We start from the raw sequence: 18,423 nt of genomic DNA on the forward strand, positions 1-18,423 counted from the left end.
GCTGGAAGCGCAATGCGCGTGCCGAGTACAGCGCTATTCAGTCCGCAGGCTTTTTGAGGATTTCAGTTTCAAAGAACGGTCGGCTTCGGGGCGGACTTTGCTTCAGTCCCAGGCCTCGGGAGGCAGCGGGGAGACAGACTGGGACACGGAGCATGCAGAAGGGGAGGAGTCTCGAAATAGACGGAAAGCGAGAAGGCTCCCCACCTGGCCAGACTTGCTGGGCGAAGAGAGAAGCACTGAGGCCTGAGGAAGCTCCACGCGTGCGCAAAGGGCCGCTCGCTGTGATTACTCGGGTGGCGATGGTCGTGATGATGCCGCTGCCCCGCCTGCGCCGAAAGGGAAACCCCAGGGGAGGCGGAGGCCAGCGGGGATTTCTCAAGCCAGGTGGTCCCCTTCATCCACGACGGACAGGAAGGGCGACCTCCCGAGGCCACTTCCAGGTCTTGCGACCGGAGCAGAGTTGCCACGGAGACGCTCCTCCCGAGGCCTCACGCGTCGGAAGGTTCTGTCCCCTGGATTCCGGCTGACTGACGCGTCCCCAGGGCAGGTTCTCGGTAGCAGCCGACACGCCCCACTCCGGGCACAGCGTGATCTGAGGACCACGCTAAGGCGTCATTTCCGCCCTGATTCGCGGCCGCTATGGAAGGGGCGGAGCCGCAGCGGAGGGCGCGCCGCTTGGACGTCACTTCCGGTGAGCCCGGCAGCGACAACGGCAACATGGCCCTGAACGGAGCTGGTGAGGACTTGGGCGGCAGAGGCTTGTGGCTGTGAGGTACGGGAGGCAGCCCGCTCCGACAAGACCCCCAGTCCCTATGGCTCTCTTCCCTAGAAGTCGACGACTTCTCCTGGGAGCCCCCGACTGAGGCGGAGACGAAGGTGCTGCAGGCGCGACGGGAGCGGCAAGATCGCATCTCCCGGCTCATGGGCGACTATCTGCTGCGCGGTTACCGCATGCTGGGCGAGACGTGCGCGGACTGCGGGGTGAGGCGAGACTCGGGCGAGTGAGCAGGGATGGGTCTGCGGGTCAGGCCACTCAGCCTTTCCTCAGTCCTTCCCTCTGGACCTCATCGCCCGCGTCTCATTCCGACCCCATGTGCTTTTTGGTCCGTAGACGATTCTCCTCCAAGACAAACAGCGGAAAATCTACTGCGTGGCTTGTCAGGAACTCGACTCAGACGTGGACAAAGATAATCCCGGTGAGGGTAAAAAATAATCCTGGAGGGGGCCGGATGTGCTTAGGGGGGAAGCGTGGTAAGTGGTGATAGAGGCCCGAGAACAGTAGACCTGGGGGGCAACAGTGGAGTCTCTGGGTGGGGCAGAGGTAAAATGATTTCTCCTTTAGACTCTAAAGAGGACCATTAACTCAATAAGAGAACCAAGCACCTCCTGTGTGCCAGCCACTGCGCGAGAGTCTGAGCTCAATCAGGCCCAGTACTGATGGAGAGTTGAAGCTAAGGCATAAATGTGATACAAAGTAGAAAGTGGATGAGTTGCCTTATAGAGGGACAGGGAAAACATCTCAAGCACAGAAAGAGCAGAGCAGGAAAGGAGATGGCTCACGGCTGAGGTGGGCCAGGCATCCTGACCATTCCATCCACTTTCTCCTCTTTTTAGCTCTGAATGCCCAGGCTGCCCTCTCCCAAGCTCGGGAGCACCAGCTGGCCTCTGCCTCAGAGCTGCCCTTGGGCTCTCGACCTGTGCCCCAGCCCCCAGTACCTCGTCCGGAGCACTGTGAGGGAGCTGCAGCAGGACTCAAGGCAGCCCAGGGGCCACCCACTCCTGCTGTGCCTCCAAATACAGATGTCATGGCCTGCACACAGACAGCCCTCTTGCAGAAGCTGACCTGGGCCTCTGCTGAACTGGGCTCTAGCACCTCCCTGGAGACTAGCATCCAGCTGTGTGGCCTTATCCGCGCATGTGCGGAGGCCCTGCGCAGCCTGCAGCAGCTGCAGCACTAAGAGAAGCCCCTGAGAAAAACCCTCTAGAAAAACAGCTGTTCCTCTGTGTGGTTTGTTCTTCTCCTGGTTCCGAGTGTGCATGCCAGCCCCAGCTCCACTCACGTTTTTCCTACTTTTGGCCTCTCACCTCTCCACTCTCTGCTCTCCTTGACGCCCTGAGATGAGTTGAACTTGTTTCTGCTCAGTTTCCCCAGTCAGGATGCAGGAGTAGGTAGAGGACTATGTGATGCACCTTTTCTAAGGAAGAGGTGATAGCCTTTTCAAAGGTAGCAGCCTGAGGGGTGGACCCTAGCCTTGTCTCTGGCAGCACATCTGCAGCCTCTTCCGCCATCCGGTGCCCATTCCCCACCTGGAAGTGAGATATTGGGTTCCAATCCCCTTGATAGATTCCCCTCCTTCCCCTGAGCATCCTGACCCTATCAGCCTATCCCATCTCATGGCCACCCCAGGTCCTCAGCGACAGGAGTTTGTGGTGACCTCAGCGTCAGGTGGCACGTTAGGCACCAACTGTGGACTTGCCAGTCTCCTGACTCCACTGTTGGATCATTTTCCTTGGGAGGGTAATGGGCAGAACACAGTGTGTGTGGGGGCAGGGCGCGGCGGGCAGACGGGGTGGCGAAAAGAAACGCGAAGAAACCACTCCTGCCCCCTTCGGCCTTTTCCCCACTCCGCCGTTTTCCATCTCCCCTTGAGTGAGTGGGTGCCCCGCTGTCTTTTCTCAGCTTTACGCGACGTGGTCCCACAGCCGTTGCCTTTTTAAGAGAGGCCCGGCCCATGCGGAGGGGGTGGGACAGAGGCGGAGTCTGAGGAGCTGGGGAAGGAACAAAGCGCGGCCTGCGGGCGGCGGCTGGGCTCCGGCGGGGCCGCGGGGTGCGGGGCCTGCGGGCAGCGTCCCGGGCGGCGTGTTGGGGAGAAGGAGGTGGCATCGCCGTCCGTGGCGATGAACGGGCTGCCCTCGGCAGAGGCGCCGGGCGGGGCAAGCTGCGCCTTGGCCGGGCTCCCACCGCTGCCGCGCGGCCTCAGCGGCCTCCTTAATGCGAGCGGGGGCTCGTGGCGGGAGCTGGAGCGCGTCTACAGCCAGCGCAGCCGCATCCACGACGAGCTGAGCCGCGCCGCCCGCGCCCCGGACGGGCCCCGCCACGCCGCCGGCGCCACCAACGCGGGACCCGCAGCCGGCCCGCGTCGTCCTGTCAACCTCGACTCGGCGCTGGCCGCGCTGCGCAAGGAGATGGTAAGTGGGTGGGCGCCGGGCCAGCTGGGCGGGGGGCTGACGCGGAACGCAGGGGACTGGGACAGGCGGCCTGGGTCTCAGAGGACTTGTAGGCACCAGTTGGGTTCCAAGGGTTATGGTAACAATAATTAGCGATAGTTAAAAATTATGGCAGTGGTTACCATATATTTTCAAATGATCTGATGTTACTTCATTTCATCCTGCTAAATGGATAACAACCCCATTTTTTGGGTGAGAGTCGTGACTGAAGTTGCACAGCTTGCAGGTGGTGCCTGATGTCTACAAAAACTTTGTTTAGGAAGGTGCGGGGAAGATGGGCTGGGGCCCACTGTTCCAGAGGGCAGGGCTGGGGGGGCCTGGACCCCAACTCCAGCCCACCCTCAGTTGTCTGCAGGTGGGGCTGCGGCAGTTGGACATGTCCCTGTTGTGCCAGCTGTGGGGCCTGTATGAGTCAATCCAGGACTACAAACACCTGTGTCAAGACCTGAGCTTCTGTCAGGACCTGTCATCCTCCCTCCATTCGGACAGCTCCTACCCACCGGATGCGGGCCTGTCTGACGATGAGGAGCCTCCCGATGCCAGCCTGCCTCCTGACCCGCCACCCCTCACTGTGCCCCAGACGCACAATGCCCGTGACCAGTGGCTGCAGGATGCCTTCCACATCAGCCTCTGAAGAGCTGGGGGGCAGGGGGCGCGCACCCATGCAAAAGGCTCAGAAACTCCCCCTCCGGCAAGCCCTCAGACTGCGGAGCCTGCGCCGTCCCCCATACCACCTCATCTCACCTCACAGGAGGGCCAGGCATGTATTCCTCAGAGGCGAAACTGCCAAATCCTTTCTCCTGTCTTGGGTTGACTGGCACTGGGGCGGGTACCTAGGGTACAGCCTCTGCCCATGGTACTGGGCTTCCACTTCTTCCACATGTGTGCACCCCCAGCTTGGCCAACCCTCAGCCTTGCGGTGGGGCCCAAAGCATTTTCCCCTCCCCTTGGCATCTCTGGGATTGGGATGAGTGCCTCGCTCCCATCTCCTCCTCACCTTTTGTTGCTATCGGCAGCTGCTGGCTCAGGGGCATTCCCACCTCCGGGCTCTGGGTTCCTCTGCCCTGGAAGGGCTCCAGGACCCGTCCCAATACCCACCCACGGCCAGGAGGGCCAAGGCCCCGTGCTGGATATTTAAATTTAGGGGCCGGCCTCCAGGGCGCGTAGATAAATAAATACTCTCAGCGTGGTTGTGCTCTGCCTGGCTGGCTCTGGGGCGGGAAGACCGCGGCGTTCTGGCAGGTGCGGCCCCACGCTCTGCCGGCGGGTGGCGCCCGAGACCCCCGAGTGAAGGTCCTGCCGTCCCGCCCGGGCGGGGCTGGGGCGCTCCCGGCTGGCCGAGCCTGGCTCAGCCGCCGGGCGACTGCGGTCGAGTCACTTCCCCTCTCTCACCCGCGACCTCCGAGTCCTCCTCCGCCTCCTCCCAGTTCGCTTCGGGCTTTCCCTGCCGGCCGGGAAGGAAGGAGAAGGAGCCGCCCACCTTGAGGAGGGAAACTTTCCACCCCGCACGGGGCGGGGTTGGGGCGGCGCAGGAAATGGGTGGCCGGAGTCGGCTGAGCAAGGGGCCCCGGCGGGGGCGGGGGAGGCGCCTCCTGGAACGGTTTGGGAGCTCATGCCCCGCGGGTGGGAGGGAGGAGCGGCAGAGGCAGAGCGGTGTGAAGTCGCGGCACCTCGGGCCTTCCCGGAGGCCAGGCGTGAGAATCTGCGGCGATGAAGGTTGATGGGGTCCCAGAGACCCGTATTCCCCGCTTATCTATGAAGACCGCCGGCTCTCCCCACAGCACTAGCGGTCTTTACAGTTATCTGTTAAAGGTTTCTTCTTAGGAAACCGGGGACCCACACCGCTGGGACTGGGAACCAAACCCAGGTGTCAAGCCCACCGGAAGAAGTCAGTACGTTCAGAGACAGTGGGTACTCAGCCCCGCACACGCGCACACTACACCCCACAACCTCCTGAAAAGAGGCGAAGCCGCACACCGAGGTGTGTGGACGAGCAGCACATCCCCGCGCCCTGCTGCAGCCACTTGCCTCCTGGAGATGCAGCCCAGCTGGCAGTCCCGGCACTCAGACATCCCGTTAAACCAAGTAGCCGTCACGCACCGGGCTCCTGTTCATTCACACACTTTGCAGAGCAGCGGGAAGGAGCAAACTGACCTGTTGCCCCAGGGCAGCTGACACCTGCAGAGGCTCATTACCATGCAGGGCGGGTGGGTAAGCGATAAAGGCTCTAATCTAGGGGTTCACAGAGCCGCTAACGCCCCAGGCAGGCTTTCCTGGGGAGGGAGAGTAAACATACAGAAATGGCACGTTTTCCCCATCCATGATAGCGCATCCCATTTAGTAAGGCATGGCAAAATCAGCCAGGCTTTCTGCTAAATGCTTTCTGAGGTTCGTGCTCTCAGTGATTCCGTAAAAGGCGGAACTATAATTATCCCCATTTAATAGACATTGAAACTGAGGCTCAGAGTGTTAGCGCTTTGCCCAAGGTCACACTTGGTTGGAAGTCAGTTGTGAATCTGCAGCTACTTGGGATTATGTTCCCACTCGACAGCAGTCAGGGTCTGAGGTTGGGCCCCCGAGGTTAGTCCTGACTCGACGCCTTCCTGCTCTGGTTAAGACGTGGGTGGCTGCACCATGGAGTAGAGGAGAGCTGGTCCTCGCCCAGATTCACAGTATGACTCTGAGCAAGTCCCTTCCCCTTTCTGGGTCTCAGTTTTCCCAGCCCGTGAAAGGGGGCCAGCAGTACATACCTCCCAGGGCTGCGGGCAGGAAGGGAGGCGGCCCGGGTAGCGCTCTCTAGGGTGGCACCAAGTTGCTGGTTGCCCTCTCTCGGGGTCCACGCAGCCTCTGCGCGCCCCGAGCGGGCACTGCGGTCGGGCGACACCCTCTCCATGCCCCCCCGCCCCCGCTCCTGCTCCCTCTCCCCGGTCGCTGCGCGAGGCCCCGGAAGCCGGGTCGTCCCGCCCCCGCGCTCCTGCCCCGCCCCGGCCACGCGCTGGGCCCGCCCGCCTTCCGACGGGGGTGCGGCTCCAGGACAATCGGCGCGCCTACGTAGCCTCCGCGCTCGGCCACCCGACGCGCCCCAGACGACCCCGCCGATTCAGCCAGACCACCCGGCAGGCCCCAGCGGCGGCAGCGGAGAGCGCGGTCCCGGGTCGGAGTCTGGGACACCTCCGCACGGACGGGGCGGGCGGCGCGGACAGGCCATGGGGACCCGGGCCGGGCCAGCAGTGGCGGGCCAGCGGGAGCCCCGGGCCTGAGAAGTGGGCGGCGGGGCGGCGGGGGCCATGACCTCGGTGTGGAAGCGCCTGCAGCGCGTGGGCAAGCGGGCGGCCAAGTTCCAGTTCGTGGCCTGTTACCACGAGCTGGTGTTGGAGTGCACCAAGAAATGGTGAGTGGGAGGGAGGCCAGGGGTCTCCTCCGAACTGGGACCTCATCCAGACCTTTGAGCCTGAGAGGATTCTGCCCCCCAGCCCAGTGACCAAATGGGCCCCACCCCAGCTTGGGCCCTGTTTCTCCAGGCTTGGAGATTTAGAAGTGCCCTTGCAATTTGTGGGACTCCTGGAGTTGGGGGTGTGGGCAGCCTTCCCCGTGTGGGGGTCAGGACTTTCAGGCCTGAGGTTCTGCCTGTGTCCACTCCTTCCTCAGCTGCGGTCAGGGTTGGGGGAGGGAGGCCGCGTGTCTTGTGCCAGAAAGGTGATTCAGGGTGGCACTGGAAAAGGGATGAAGTTTTGAGGTCTGTAGGTGGCTGGGGCTGCGGCAGGAACCTCCCTGACCTTACTTAGTCCAGCTAAGAACAGAGATGTTGCCCCCTCCTCCCCTGTCATCTTGTTGAGCCAGAAGAACCCCTCCAACTCCCGCCTCTTCAGCTAGAGTGCTGGGAGGCTGGAAACATCTCCACAATGTCCTTAAAAGGGGAAACTGAGTGCTGGGAGGAATGAGGAGGGAGGCGGGGAGCAGCTTAAAGGGGCCTGAGGACCTAGGAGGTTGTGTGTCCGGGGTGAGAGGGTTGTGGAGGGCAAGGTGGAAGGGTGAGGGGTGATTCACGAGAGGGTGCAGGCCCCAGCCCGGACTACCAACAGACTCGGGGGCATCTCGTTCACATGCCGCCACCCATAGCTGCCCAGGCCCCTGCGTCACACCCTAAATATACGTGCTCGCTGGTGTCAGCTTCCCTTGGCTGGATTAGGGCACAGCTGTGGGGGCCTCACCCCCCAGACGGGGCTAAATTTAGGCTCCCCAGGGGAAGGGCTGGGGCAGGAAGGGACCGTAGGGTCCGGGGGAGGGAGTGAGAAGGAGGCTGGGGTCCCTTGGGCAGCTGCCATATCCCTGGCCTTGCCAACACTGGGCCTGCTAGAGGGCTGTTCACATCTTTCAGCAAAGCCCGGGAGAACTTGGGGGCTGGCAGTTGAACTCTGGCCTCTGGCTCCTGCTCCAGCATCCTGCGGGAGGCCAGGGAAACGCTGGGCACAGCAGGCTGAGGGTGCCGGCAGTGTCAACGCAGCTGAGTCACAGGCGGCTGTGGGTAGGGCCTCCTGGGCTGCTTAGCCTGGAGCCCAGGCCGGGAAGCTGCCCCTGCCCAGGTTGCAGCTTCCCAGGAGGGCGTGCGCAGCCTGAGTCAGGCTGCCCAGCCAAGCCCCGCCCTCCCTAGGCACCCCCTGTCTGCTTCCCCTTTCTGGGAAGTCCCCTTAGTTACCCTTGCTCTGCCATCGCCAGCAATTTGGGCTTGGGGAAGGGAACTTGGCTCTGGGCTGGAGGGCTCTAGGCTCAACCGTGTAACCTTGTTTGGCTCCAAACCTGTCTGGGCCTCAGCATCCTCAGGGTTAACAGAGAGCCAGTTATCCTGGCTTGGCCCCTAGAGGAACAGTGAGCTGGGCAAACCCAAGCGTCTGGCATGGGGTTGGGTACAGGCAAGGCAAGATTGTGTGCTGCCCTCGGCCGGATTGTCCCCTCAAGCATCACCCCTCCTGGGCAGCAGTTGAATATCTAACCCAAAGGGGCCCTCTGCCCCCAGGCCCAGCCATGAGTCCACTCAGTGCCTGGGAATGGGCCCTGCGCAGCCATCTCTGTCTTCTTGCTTTGCCTCTGCCTCTTCTCTGACCTGGCATATATGCTGTTCAGTTTAGATGTCACCCGCTGGAAGTCTTCCCTGATTGCCCCCAGGCTCCACTGTCATCATCTCGCTGAAAACTGATCCTCCTTGGGACCCTGGGCCTAGCAAAGGGCTGGACATGGCGGGCAAGGGATGGCAGTGTTGGTTAATGACAAACTGACCCTCTACTGCCTCTCTGGCCTCACCCCCAACTCTCTGCCCCTCTCTCTGACATCACCCTCTAGCTGCAGACCCTTGGACTTGCCATTCCCTCTTTCTCCAGATCCTCACACAGCCCATTCCCCTGCCACTCATGTCTCTGCTCAGACACCCAACCTCAAGGAGACCCCCAAGGGGTTTCCTCACATCACCCTGAAGTTCGCTTGTTAATTTATTTTCTTTCTTGACTGGTAGTCTGCCCCCACCTCCATTGTCCTCATCGGAAAGGTCTTGCCCCTCTTTTGCCCGCCTCTGTCCCCAAAACTGGGCTGGGTTTATGGTGGGCGCTCCACAAACATCTTTGCGCGAAGGGACTTCTTTTATCGCTCGTCTTTGTGTCTCCCTGTGTCAGAGTCTGCGTATGTATACAATGCTCAAGTGCGCATCTGTGTCTGGCATCGCTTACCGGGTCCTTGTGTTTCTGTGTGTGTTGGTCTCTGTATGTGCCTGTCGCTGTCTCTTGCTGTCTTTCCTCATAGTCCCTGCCTGCCCACACTGTCTGGGCCTTTGCCCTTCTGCTGTGGCCCCACCCTGCCTAAGCAGCTCCACCCTGCACCCTGTGGCCCAAGATAAAGGGCTGCCCAGGCCCTCTCCTGGAGGAGGGAGAGGTGGGCAGAAGGAAGACCCTGAGGGAGCTGGGGGAGGAGGAGAAAGAGGAGATGGGGAGGCCGGTGAGCCTGACCAGGCAGCCCACTCTCTTTCCCCTCCCCTCCCCTCCCCTCCCCAGGCAGCCAGATAAGCTGGTGGTGGTATGGACCCGGCGGAACCGACGCATCTGCTCCAAGGTGGGGAAGGATGGCAACTGGGGATCCAGGTTAGGGATGGGGGCCAGTGGGAAGCTGATGGGGCTGATGGGGGAGTGGAGTCAGGTTCAAGTTCAGATCAGAATCCACAGAGGAGCGAGGAAGATGGTGTCAAGGTTGGTGATAGGGGGTGGGTGTGGGAGGGAAGAGTTAAGATCGGGGGAGGACTCAGATTGCCCCTTGTAGGCCCACAGCTGGCAGCCAGGCATCCAGAACCCATACCGGGGTACCGTGGTGTGGATGGTACCTGAGAATGTGGACATCTCCGTGACCCTCTACAGGGTGAGTCTCCAGCCCTCCAGCATGAATGGCAACAGGGCAGGCAGTTGCAACACGGGCAGTCACGCGGGTCTCCTGGTAGGTTGTTCATCCAGATAGAAGAGGATGCGGGGGTTGAGGCCAAGAATTAGGGGGGCCTGCTCAGCATGACTGGCCCAGGAGGTCTCTTTGGAGGAGGCAGCATTTACCCAACACATGCAGCATGAGAGGCAGCTGGGACCAGAACCTGGGGTGCATCCCAGGAGGAGGTAGCAGCATGTGTAAAAGCCACCACCGCACACACTTGTAATCCCAGCTACTTGGGAGGGTGAGGCACGAGAATTGCTTGAACCTGGGAGGCAGAGGTTGCAGAGAGCCAAGATCGCACCCCAGCCTGGACGACAGAGCAAGACTCCGTCTCAAAAAAAAAAAAAAAAGCCACCACCACCAAGCACCTCCTGAGCCAGCACAGGCTCTGCTCCCTTTGCTGCCGCCCCAGCAGCCATGTACTCATCAGCACTCCTTCCCAGGACCCCCACGTGGACCAGTATGAGGCCAAAGAGTGGACATTTATTATTGAAAATGTGAGTGGAGTGGGCTTGGGTCTGGAATCTTGGGGATCCCAGGACAGCACTGATGCTCCTTCCCCTGGTCTCTCCTCTGGCCCACAGGAGTCTAAGGGGCAGCGGAAGGTGCTGGCCACGGCTGAGGTGGACCTGGCCCGCCATGCAGGGCCTGTGCCTGCCCAAGTCCCGCTGAGGCTGCGGCTGAAGCCGAAGTCGGTGAAGGTGGTGCAGGCTGAGCTGAGCCTCACTCTTTCTGGGGTGTTGCTGCGGGAGGGCCGTGCAACGTGAGTGCCTACCTGCCCTCCTTGACCCTGGCCTGTGACCTCTGACCCCCACCCTCACCTTTAACCTCTGCCCCCCAGGGACGATGACATGCAGAGTCTTGCAAGCCTCATGAGTGTGAAGCCTAGTGATGTGGGCAACTTGGATGATTTTGCTGAGAGTGATGAAGATGAGGCTCATGGCCCAGGAGCCCCCGAGGCCCGTGCTCAAGTCACCCAGCCAGGTGGGCTCACAGCCTGCTGTGGATCCAGACTGCCAAGACCTGGGGAGGGAGCGTTTCCCGGGCCACCAGCCACTTGCTGTGCCCGCCCTGTGATGGGAACTCATAACTGCCCAGGCAGTCCCAACCAACCCGGCAGCCTCAATCGTCCCAACCTGGCTGCTGGTTCCGTGATGGCCTTGGTCTTCAACTGAGTCCTGGAGGATGGGTTCCCAGTGTCTCCCTGGGCTCCTGGGTCCTCTCCTCATCCTTCTGCGATGCTTGCCAGGCCTGTACCTGACCCAGGACAGCTGGGTCAGAAGACTGGCTCCTAATCCCTCACCACCAGCCCTCCTGGGCCAACTGGGGCTTCCTCATCCCTTCCTGCTGCTTGTCCAGGCTTTTTCTCTGTCCACTATTGTGGTTCTCTCTCTCTTTCTCTCCACATCTGTGGGCCTGTCTCTTCTCGCAGGCCAGGGCGGTGCCCTGAGGCCGGGGCGTTTCCCAGGTAGGCCCTGCACCGTAGTTGGGGGAGGGGGTCAGGCCTGCAGGGCCCTGCCCTGGGCTGACTCTGCCCTTCTGCTCTCTCCTACCACCCCCAGATCCCTCTCGAGAGCTGAAGACACTTTGTGAGGAGGAGGAGGAAGGTCAAGGACGACCCCGGCAGACAGGTGAGACCCAGGCTGGGGTTGGGGGTAGAGACCGGACCCCAGGTCATTAGGCCCAGGCCACAGCATCCCCTACTTTCTTCTCAGTTGCCAGCCCTTCTAATGCTGAGGATACCAGCCCAGCCCCTGTGAGTGTTCCTGCACCCCCGGCCAGAGCCTCCCGAGGCCAGGGGCCAGAACGAGCTACTGAAGCCGGGGCCAGGTGGGCCCTGAGGCCCCAAGGCCCCCGGAAACCTCACCAGAGATGAGGTGAGCTTTGGAACCAGCCCCACCCCCATTGCCCCCTGATAGGAGCTGCAGTCCTCACCCCACCAACCTGCCTCTCCAGGGCCCCAACAGTTTGAGGGGTGGGGGATGGTGCTGAGATTTGGGGCCACAGCAGCCCCCCAACTCCCCCTCCTGCTCTCTTCTCAGGTCTTCAAGGCAGCCAGGCCAGAACACGGCCCCAACCCCAGCCCCTCGGCTCGGGAAAGGCTCTGATGCCCTCCGGCCCCCAGTCCTCCAAGGGGAAGATGAGGTCCCCAAAGCCTCAGGGGCTCCTCCAGCAGGATTGGGCTCTGCTAGGGAGACCCAGGCCCAGGCATGCCCTCAGGAAGGGACAGAAGCCCATGGAGCTAGGCTGGGCCTGAGCATTGAGGATAAAGGCTCTGGAGACCCTTTTGGAGGGCAGAGACTCAAGGCTGAAGAGATGGGCACTGGGAACAGGCCAGAGGCCAGTGGGGTGGACACTGAGCCCGGGTCAGGAGGCAGAGAGGCAAACACTAAGAGGTCAGGAGTCAGAGCTGGGGAGGCTGAAGAGAGTTCAGCAGTTTGTCAAGTGGATGCTGAGCACAGGTCAAAGGTGAGACATGTGAACACTAAGGGACCAGAGGCAACAGGGTTGATGCCTGAGGCAAGATGCAGGGGGACCCCTGAGGCTCCTCCAAGGGGCTCTCAGGGGAGGGTGGGAGTCAGGACCAGGGATCAGACTGTAGGGCACTCTGGGCAACTTGGTGACCTGAAGGGGGCCAGGGCTGCTGCAGGCCAGGAGAGAGAGGGTGTAGAAGTGAGGGGCGGAGCCCCTGGTATTGAGGGGACAGGCCTGAAGCAGGGCCACTCTCTTGGAGAAGTAAGCACCAGGCCCCAGGTGAGCAGCTGGCAGGGGGCCCTATTATCACCTGCCCAGGGGGCAATATCCAAGGGTCTGGGAGGCTGGGAGGCAGAAGCTGGGGGTTCAGGGGTCCTGGAAACAGAGACTGAGGTGGTAGGGTTGGAGGTGCCGGCAACCCGGGAGAAAGAAGTTGAGGGGTCAGGGTTCCCAGAGACTAGGACACTAGAAATTGAGATACTGGGGGCCTTGGAGACAGAAGCAGCAAGATCAAGGGTCCTGGAGTCGGAGGTTGATGGGACAGGACAGTGTGAGGGACTGGAGACCCAGGAAACAGAGGTGGGGGTCATAGAGACCCCAGGGACAGAGACTGGGGCGGCAGAATCTGAGGTACTGGGGACCCAGAAAACAGAGGCTGGGGGTTCAGGAGTTTTGCGGACAAGAACTAAGATAGCAGAGACTGAGGTACTAGGGACCCAGGAGATAGCTAGGGATTTGGGGCCACTGAAGATAGAAGATACGATAGCAGAATCTGAGATGCTGGGGACCCAGGAGACAGAGGTGGGAGCTTCTAGGGTACCAGAGACACAGGCTAAGGGGACAGAGGCTAAAATGTTAGGGCCCCAGGAGATAACAGGTAGGGATTCAGGGGTCCCAGAGATAGAAGCTGAGATAGCAGAGTCTGATATATTGGTAGGCCAGGAGATAGAGGTGGGGCTTTTGGGGGTTCTGGGAATAGAGCCTGGGGCAGCAGAAGATGTGATATTGGGGACCCAGGAGATAGCATCTAGGGATTCAGGGGTCCCAGGGATAGAAGCTGATGTAACAGGGATTCAGGGAAAAGAGGTTGGGGGTTCAGAGGTTCAAGAGACAGAGACTGGGACAGTAGAAACTGAGATATTGGGGACCCGAGAGATAGCATCTAGGAGTTCGGGGGTCCCAGGGCTAGAATCTGAGGTAGCTGGGGCCCAGGAGACAGAGGTGGGGGGTTCAGGGATCTCAGAGCCAGAGGCTGGAATGGCAGAGGCCCAAGTACTGATGACCCAAAAGACAGAAATTATAGTTCCAGAGGCTGAGAAGGAAGAGGCTCAGACTTGGGGGGTCCAGGAAGCAGAGACTGGAGTTGGGAGTGCTCTCAAATATGAGGCTTTAAGGGCCCCAGTCACTCAGCCAAGAGTTTTAGGATCCCAGGAAGCAAAAGCAGAGATTTCAGGAGTACAAGGGTCAGAGAGTCGAGTTCTGAGAGTCCAGGAGGAAGAGGCTGGGGTTTGGAGGATGTCAGAGGGAAAATCTGGGGCTTGGGGGGCCCAGGAAGCAGGGATGAAGGTTTTAGAGTCTCCAGAGAACGAATCTGGTACTTGTAAGGCCCAGGAAGCGGAGGCTGGGGTCTTGGGAAATAAGAAGGGGAAAGAAGCTGAGGGAAGCCTCGCAGAGGCCAGCCCGCCTGAAGCACAGGTGGCCAGTGGGGCAGGGGCTGGGGCGCCCAGGGCCTCTTCCCCAGAGAAGGCTGAAGAGGACAGGAGGCTGCTGGGCAGCCAGGTAGGGATGGGGGCCGCCGAGGGCCCAGTCTGCTGCTTCCCACTAACCTGGGGCTGAGCGAACGGCGGCTCTGCATGGACCCACCTGGTGGAATGGGATCGGGTGGGGTGCGGGGCTCGGCTTGAAGGAGCCCCCTCATCCCTTCCTCTCTCAGGAGGCCCTAGTTCTCCTACCCCATCTTCCCTGGGCCGCATGGAGCTGGACACCTCTCAGCTGATTTTCTGGGCTGACCTTGAGGTCTGGCTGCTGGTGACCTCTGATCTTGTCTGGGGGCCACTGACCTTTTAGGTGACCTTGGCAGATAACCCTGCATCTGGAAACCCTTTTACCTCGCCCCAAGGCTCTGGCCAGTGGTCTGTGGTGACCCCTGTAAGCTCAGAGATGGGGCTGTTTTGTGCCAGGCATGAGCTTCCCCAAGAGGCAGAGGGCACAGATCCCATNCGGTGGCGGCGTGAGGCTGCGACGGCCCTCGGTCAATGGGGAGCCCGGGCCGGTGCCCCCGCCCCGCGCGCACGGCTCCTTCTCCCACGTGCGCGACGCCGACCTGCTCAAGAAGAGGCGCTCAAGGCTGCGGAACAGCAGCTCCTTCTCTGTGGACGATCCGGACGCCGGAGCCGCGGGAGCTGCGGCTGCAGTGAGTGTCAGGGCTCCTTCTTTTCTCCCCGGGAAGCTGGGCAGAGAACAGGAGAGTCCCCAGGGGCCCCAAGGACAGAGCTGGCGCGAGGGTGATGGTTTCAGAGTGACGGGGCTCGGCTGGACCCTGGAGGGGCTTTCTGATCAGAGGGACCCTGGTGCTGTGGAAGAGTCCTCTGGTGTGGTAGTGAGCTCCCTGTTAGGGGACGCATTCAAGCTCGCCAGGCAGGGTCCCGGGCTTTGCCGCCAGCCTGGGATAAGTGCTGAGGGTTTTTAGTGCTTGGCACTTGGTGTGGGGAATCACAGGCTGCAGTAGGAAGTTCCCGCAGGATCCACATTCCTGGCCTTCAGCCCAGCGCTTGGGAGGCTGGAAGGTGGGTTTGGGCATTTCTTTCCCTGCAGGTGGCTCATCGTCAACCAGCAGCCACCCTGCCCCGTAAGCTGGGTGCAGACTATCTGTACTCAAAGGGGATTCTCCAGGGCTTCCCAGCCCCAGGACTCTGGCATGCATCTTTAACCTCAGATGCTGGAGACCAGTCTCCTCTTTTCTTACAATGGAAAGTTGGAGATGGGAGATCCTGAGGGCCCATGTCCCTGCTGTCATCCCCTATGGGTTGCAGGTCATCTCCTAGAGTGTCATGTCACTGTGCTGAAGGGGGCATGGTCCCAGAAAGAGCAGGGACTTGCTCAGTGACCCACAGCTGCTGGAGTCCAGGACACGGGTTTTCCAGCTGGGGTCCCAGCACTGCCCCATCCTGCCTGTGAACCAAAGGGCAGCTCTGCCAGGCTGCTGCAAACCTTCAGCTGTCCAGGAATGACCCCTGTGTTTGAAGAAAAGGAGTGAATTCATTGGGAAAGCCTTTCTGGAAGAAGCCACCATTTGAGCTAGGTGCTAGGTTGGTAAGATGGCCAGGTTTTCCCAGGTGAAAATGAGTGGGGTTCTCAAATGGTGGGACCTGCATTAGCAAAAACGTGTCAGCAGGAAAGTTCAGGTCTCGTTTAGGGAACTGCCAGCCATCTCCCAGAAGGTCCATAAGTGGCAATGAGGCTAGGCTGAGAGCGGGAGTCCTGAGTGTAGGGTCAGAGGCACAGCACTGAGCCTGTGAGTGAGAGACAGCGGGCACAGGTGATGCCCACCTGTAGGAGATATGATACGCAGGAGTCAAGGACGAGGCCAGCTTTGGCCCATCTGTTGGCCTCTGGCCACAGCCCCATTAATGTGTGTCAGTGGCTCTTTAAATCTTAAAGGGGAGGTGCCAACCTATACCCCTCTGGGTCCCAGTTCCAGCATCTGGTCTTTCCAAGTCAGGTCTTCCCTCAGCTCTTGTCTCACAGGAGATGTCTGACCCATGGGGCTGGAGGGGACTCCTCATTGGCCACCCCCATCCCTCATGCCCATTGTGTGCAGTGGGAGGTGGTCTGACCTGGCCTGGCCTGGCCCTTGGGAGCTCCCAAAGTCCTGGTCTTCCTGGAGGAGGGGCCAGACATGAGGGTATTGAAAGAGGAATTTGAGGCCAGGTACCGTGCTCATGCCTGTAATCCCAGCGCTTTGGGAGGCAAAGGTGGGCAGATTACGACGTCAGGAGATCGAGACCATCCTGACCAACATGGTGAAACCCTGTCTCTACTAAAATACAAAAAATTAGCCGGGCATGGTGGTACAGGCCTGTAGTCCCAGCTACTCAGAACGCTGAGGCAGGGGAATCATTTGAACCCCGGAGGCAGAGGTCTCAGTGAGCCGAGATCGTGCCACTGCACTCCAGCCTGGCGACAGAGCAAGAATCTGTCTCAAAAAAAAAAAAAAAAAAAAAAAAAAAAAAAAAAGAGGAATTTGAGTTAGACATGAGGAAACACTGGAATTCCCATGAGGCCTGGCATGAGGAAGCTCCGCTGCTGCTGAGGCTGGATTTCTCCACTCTCCTGCCTTTGCCTGTCCCATCAGCTCAGCACTCTCTATGTGCCTGGCCTGCCCATGGGTTCTTACAGTGTGTATGAAAGCCTTTTGCAAGGTGGCATTGAGGCTCTGCAGATTGCTGTCAAAAAAAGGGGAGCTGTGTGTTTCCTTAGATTCCTTTCTAGAAGCCCTGCAGCTCCCAGGTCACACAGAGCTGGGTTTTCTCCCATTTTACATACAAGGACACAAACAATGGCCCCATGGGTGTGATTGCCCCGAGGCACACAGCAAGTTGGTGGCCAAGCTCGGGAACAAAGTTTTGGGTTAGATAACCCTGGGTCCTAGACCAGACCCTTTAGGAGCCTCATCTCTGACCCTCAGTTTCCTCATCTGTAAAGTGGGGAGGGTCGTGGTCCCTGCCTTCCGGGGCTGTTGGGAGGATCCGGTGAGTCAATGCACATAAAGTGCTTTAAATGCCCAGCACAGAAACACTTGGTAGATATGAGCTGTTGTTATTAGTCAGTGTACCCCGAGTGTATTTTCTGGGCCCAGCTCTGTATAAGGGGAGACGTGGGAAACCAGCAGCTGTGACGGGGTGAGTAGGGGTTGGAGCTGTAATGGGAGAGGCCATGGGAGCAGCATCTGCCCAGCCTGGGGATCAGAGGAGGCTTCTGGAGACATGGAAGTCAGGGACGGCGGTGGGAAGAGTGTAGGGGCCCCGGCAGGGGGGTCTCTGGAGGAAGTAGGGCTGGGCTGGGTCATGGAGGTCACGTTGGTACCAGGCAGCCCAAGATGGAGGCTGACTCCAGGCTGAGAAAGCTATTTTGGGAACTGAAAGTCGGTCACTGTGGCCAGGGGCGGTGTCTAGGCGTGGCTCTGGGTGGTAGGAACATTGAGGCTGGAGCTGCCTGAGGCTTTGGCATGAGGCTGGGGACTGAGGAGAGGTGTGAAACAGTTACACCTAAAAGGTGGGGGGGGAGGTGTCAGAGAGGCCTCTCGGTTTCAGCTTGAGTCAGCAGGCAGGCCATGATGGTGGCTGGTGGGGAAGCCACCACTGCCCCAGGCCAGAGAGGATGGCCCCTGAGCCAGAGATGCCCAGGGCTGCCTCTCGGAGAGGTACAGGTGGGAGTGGACATGGGCGGCTCAACCACTGTCCCTGCCCCATGACCCCGACACAGGTCAGATGACCCAGACTTGGGCGGCCAGGTCAGGAGCAGTTGAGGGGCCAGGCTGTCAGCTGAGCCGCAAGTTGGGGACCCCAGCACTGACAGTCCCAGCAAGTCACTAGGGGCAGGCAGGCACATGGGGTCAGCCCTGCCCTTCCAGGCTAAAATTCAGAGATCCAGCCAGCCTGGCTTGTCCTGTGTGTGTGAGCGTGCAGCAGCCGCTCCTGGGTGTGGGAACTGAAAATGCAGCAGGGCACACCCTTTTGGCCAGGAGGTGGAGGTGCTGGCTCAGGAGGGTCCGGGTCTGGGAAGCCCTGCGGACAGAAGGGGAGGGAGCCTGGATGGGGCCTCTGCAGGAGGCAGGGCTGGGCTGGATCACACGGATGGGGCCATATCAGGTGAGTGTAATGGTCACTGCATGGGGCCCTGGCCATGATGGGAAGCCAGCACTAGCTGACAGAAGTCAGAAGTGGCCTGAGGGGATTCCATGGAGGAGGAGTCGAGGCTGGGCGTGGTGGCTCACACGTGTAATCCCAGCACTTTGGGAGGCTGAAGCGGGCGGATTACCTGAGGTCAGGAGTTCGAGCCCAGCCTGGCCAACATGGTGAAGCTCTGTCTCTACTGAAAATACAAAAATCAGCGGGGCATGATGGCAGGTGGCTACTTGGGAAGCTGAGGCAGGAGAATCACCTGAACCGGGAGGTGGAGGTTGCAGTGAGCCATGATCCTGCCACTGCACTCCAACAAGGGTTACAGAGCGAGACTCCGTCTCAAAAAAAAAAAAAAAAA

The 18,423-nt window shown here is 60.2% G+C and overlaps 4 protein-coding genes across 5 annotated transcripts in view; all 4 read left to right on the forward strand.

The window, feature by feature from the left end:
• Positions 1 to 380: 380 nt before the first annotated feature.
• On the forward strand, positions 381 to 1,992 carry ZNRD2 (zinc ribbon domain containing 2). Its single transcript, XM_017893951.1, has 4 exons — positions 381 to 736; positions 830 to 981; positions 1,112 to 1,196; positions 1,615 to 1,992. Exons 1-4 carry the CDS (start codon positions 640 to 642, stop codon positions 1,956 to 1,958), a joined length of 678 nt encoding a protein of 225 aa, XP_017749440.1. The 5' UTR covers positions 381 to 639; the 3' UTR covers positions 1,959 to 1,992.
• On the forward strand, positions 1,114 to 4,416 carry FAM89B (family with sequence similarity 89 member B). The gene is made up of 3 exons (XM_017893957.1): positions 1,114 to 1,196; positions 2,681 to 3,189; positions 3,584 to 4,416. The coding sequence occupies exons 2-3, from the start codon at positions 2,899 to 2,901 to the stop codon at positions 3,860 to 3,862; spliced, it is 570 nt and encodes a 189-aa protein (XP_017749446.1). The 5' UTR covers positions 1,114 to 1,196; positions 2,681 to 2,898; the 3' UTR covers positions 3,863 to 4,416.
• Positions 4,417 to 6,244: 1,828 nt separating this feature from the next.
• Positions 6,245 to 12,285, forward strand: EHBP1L1 (EH domain binding protein 1 like 1). 2 transcript variants are annotated; one of them, XM_017893970.1, is made up of 10 exons: positions 6,246 to 6,619; positions 9,267 to 9,324; positions 9,529 to 9,624; positions 10,131 to 10,184; positions 10,272 to 10,450; positions 10,529 to 10,671; positions 11,120 to 11,155; positions 11,250 to 11,318; positions 11,403 to 11,564; positions 11,730 to 12,285. In XM_017893970.1, the coding sequence occupies exons 1-9, from the start codon at positions 6,516 to 6,518 to the stop codon at positions 11,561 to 11,563; spliced, it is 900 nt and encodes a 299-aa protein (XP_017749459.1). In that variant the 5' UTR covers positions 6,246 to 6,515; the 3' UTR covers position 11,564; positions 11,730 to 12,285. The 2 variants fall into 2 exon arrangements, with proteins under 2 accessions (XP_017749464.1, XP_017749459.1); XM_017893975.1 differs by lacking the exon at positions 11,120 to 11,155 and having other exon boundaries at positions 6,245 to 6,619.
• A 2,059-nt stretch (positions 12,286 to 14,344) lies between these two features.
• The window catches only part of LOC108542281 (EH domain-binding protein 1-like protein 1), a 7,802-nt gene continuing 3,723 nt past the window's right edge, over positions 14,345 to 18,423 (forward strand). Inside the window, exons 1-2 of the mRNA XM_017892243.1 lie at positions 14,345 to 14,850; positions 15,857 to 15,878. Coding sequence (XP_017747732.1) covers positions 14,345 to 14,850; positions 15,857 to 15,878 — 528 coding nt within the window. The remainder of the gene's footprint in view (positions 14,851 to 15,856; positions 15,879 to 18,423) is intronic.

This window comes from Rhinopithecus bieti, unplaced genomic scaffold, assembly GCF_001698545.2.
Source record: "Rhinopithecus bieti isolate Rb0 unplaced genomic scaffold, ASM169854v2 scaffold_1017, whole genome shotgun sequence".
NCBI classification, from domain to species: domain Eukaryota; kingdom Metazoa; phylum Chordata; class Mammalia; order Primates; family Cercopithecidae; genus Rhinopithecus; species Rhinopithecus bieti.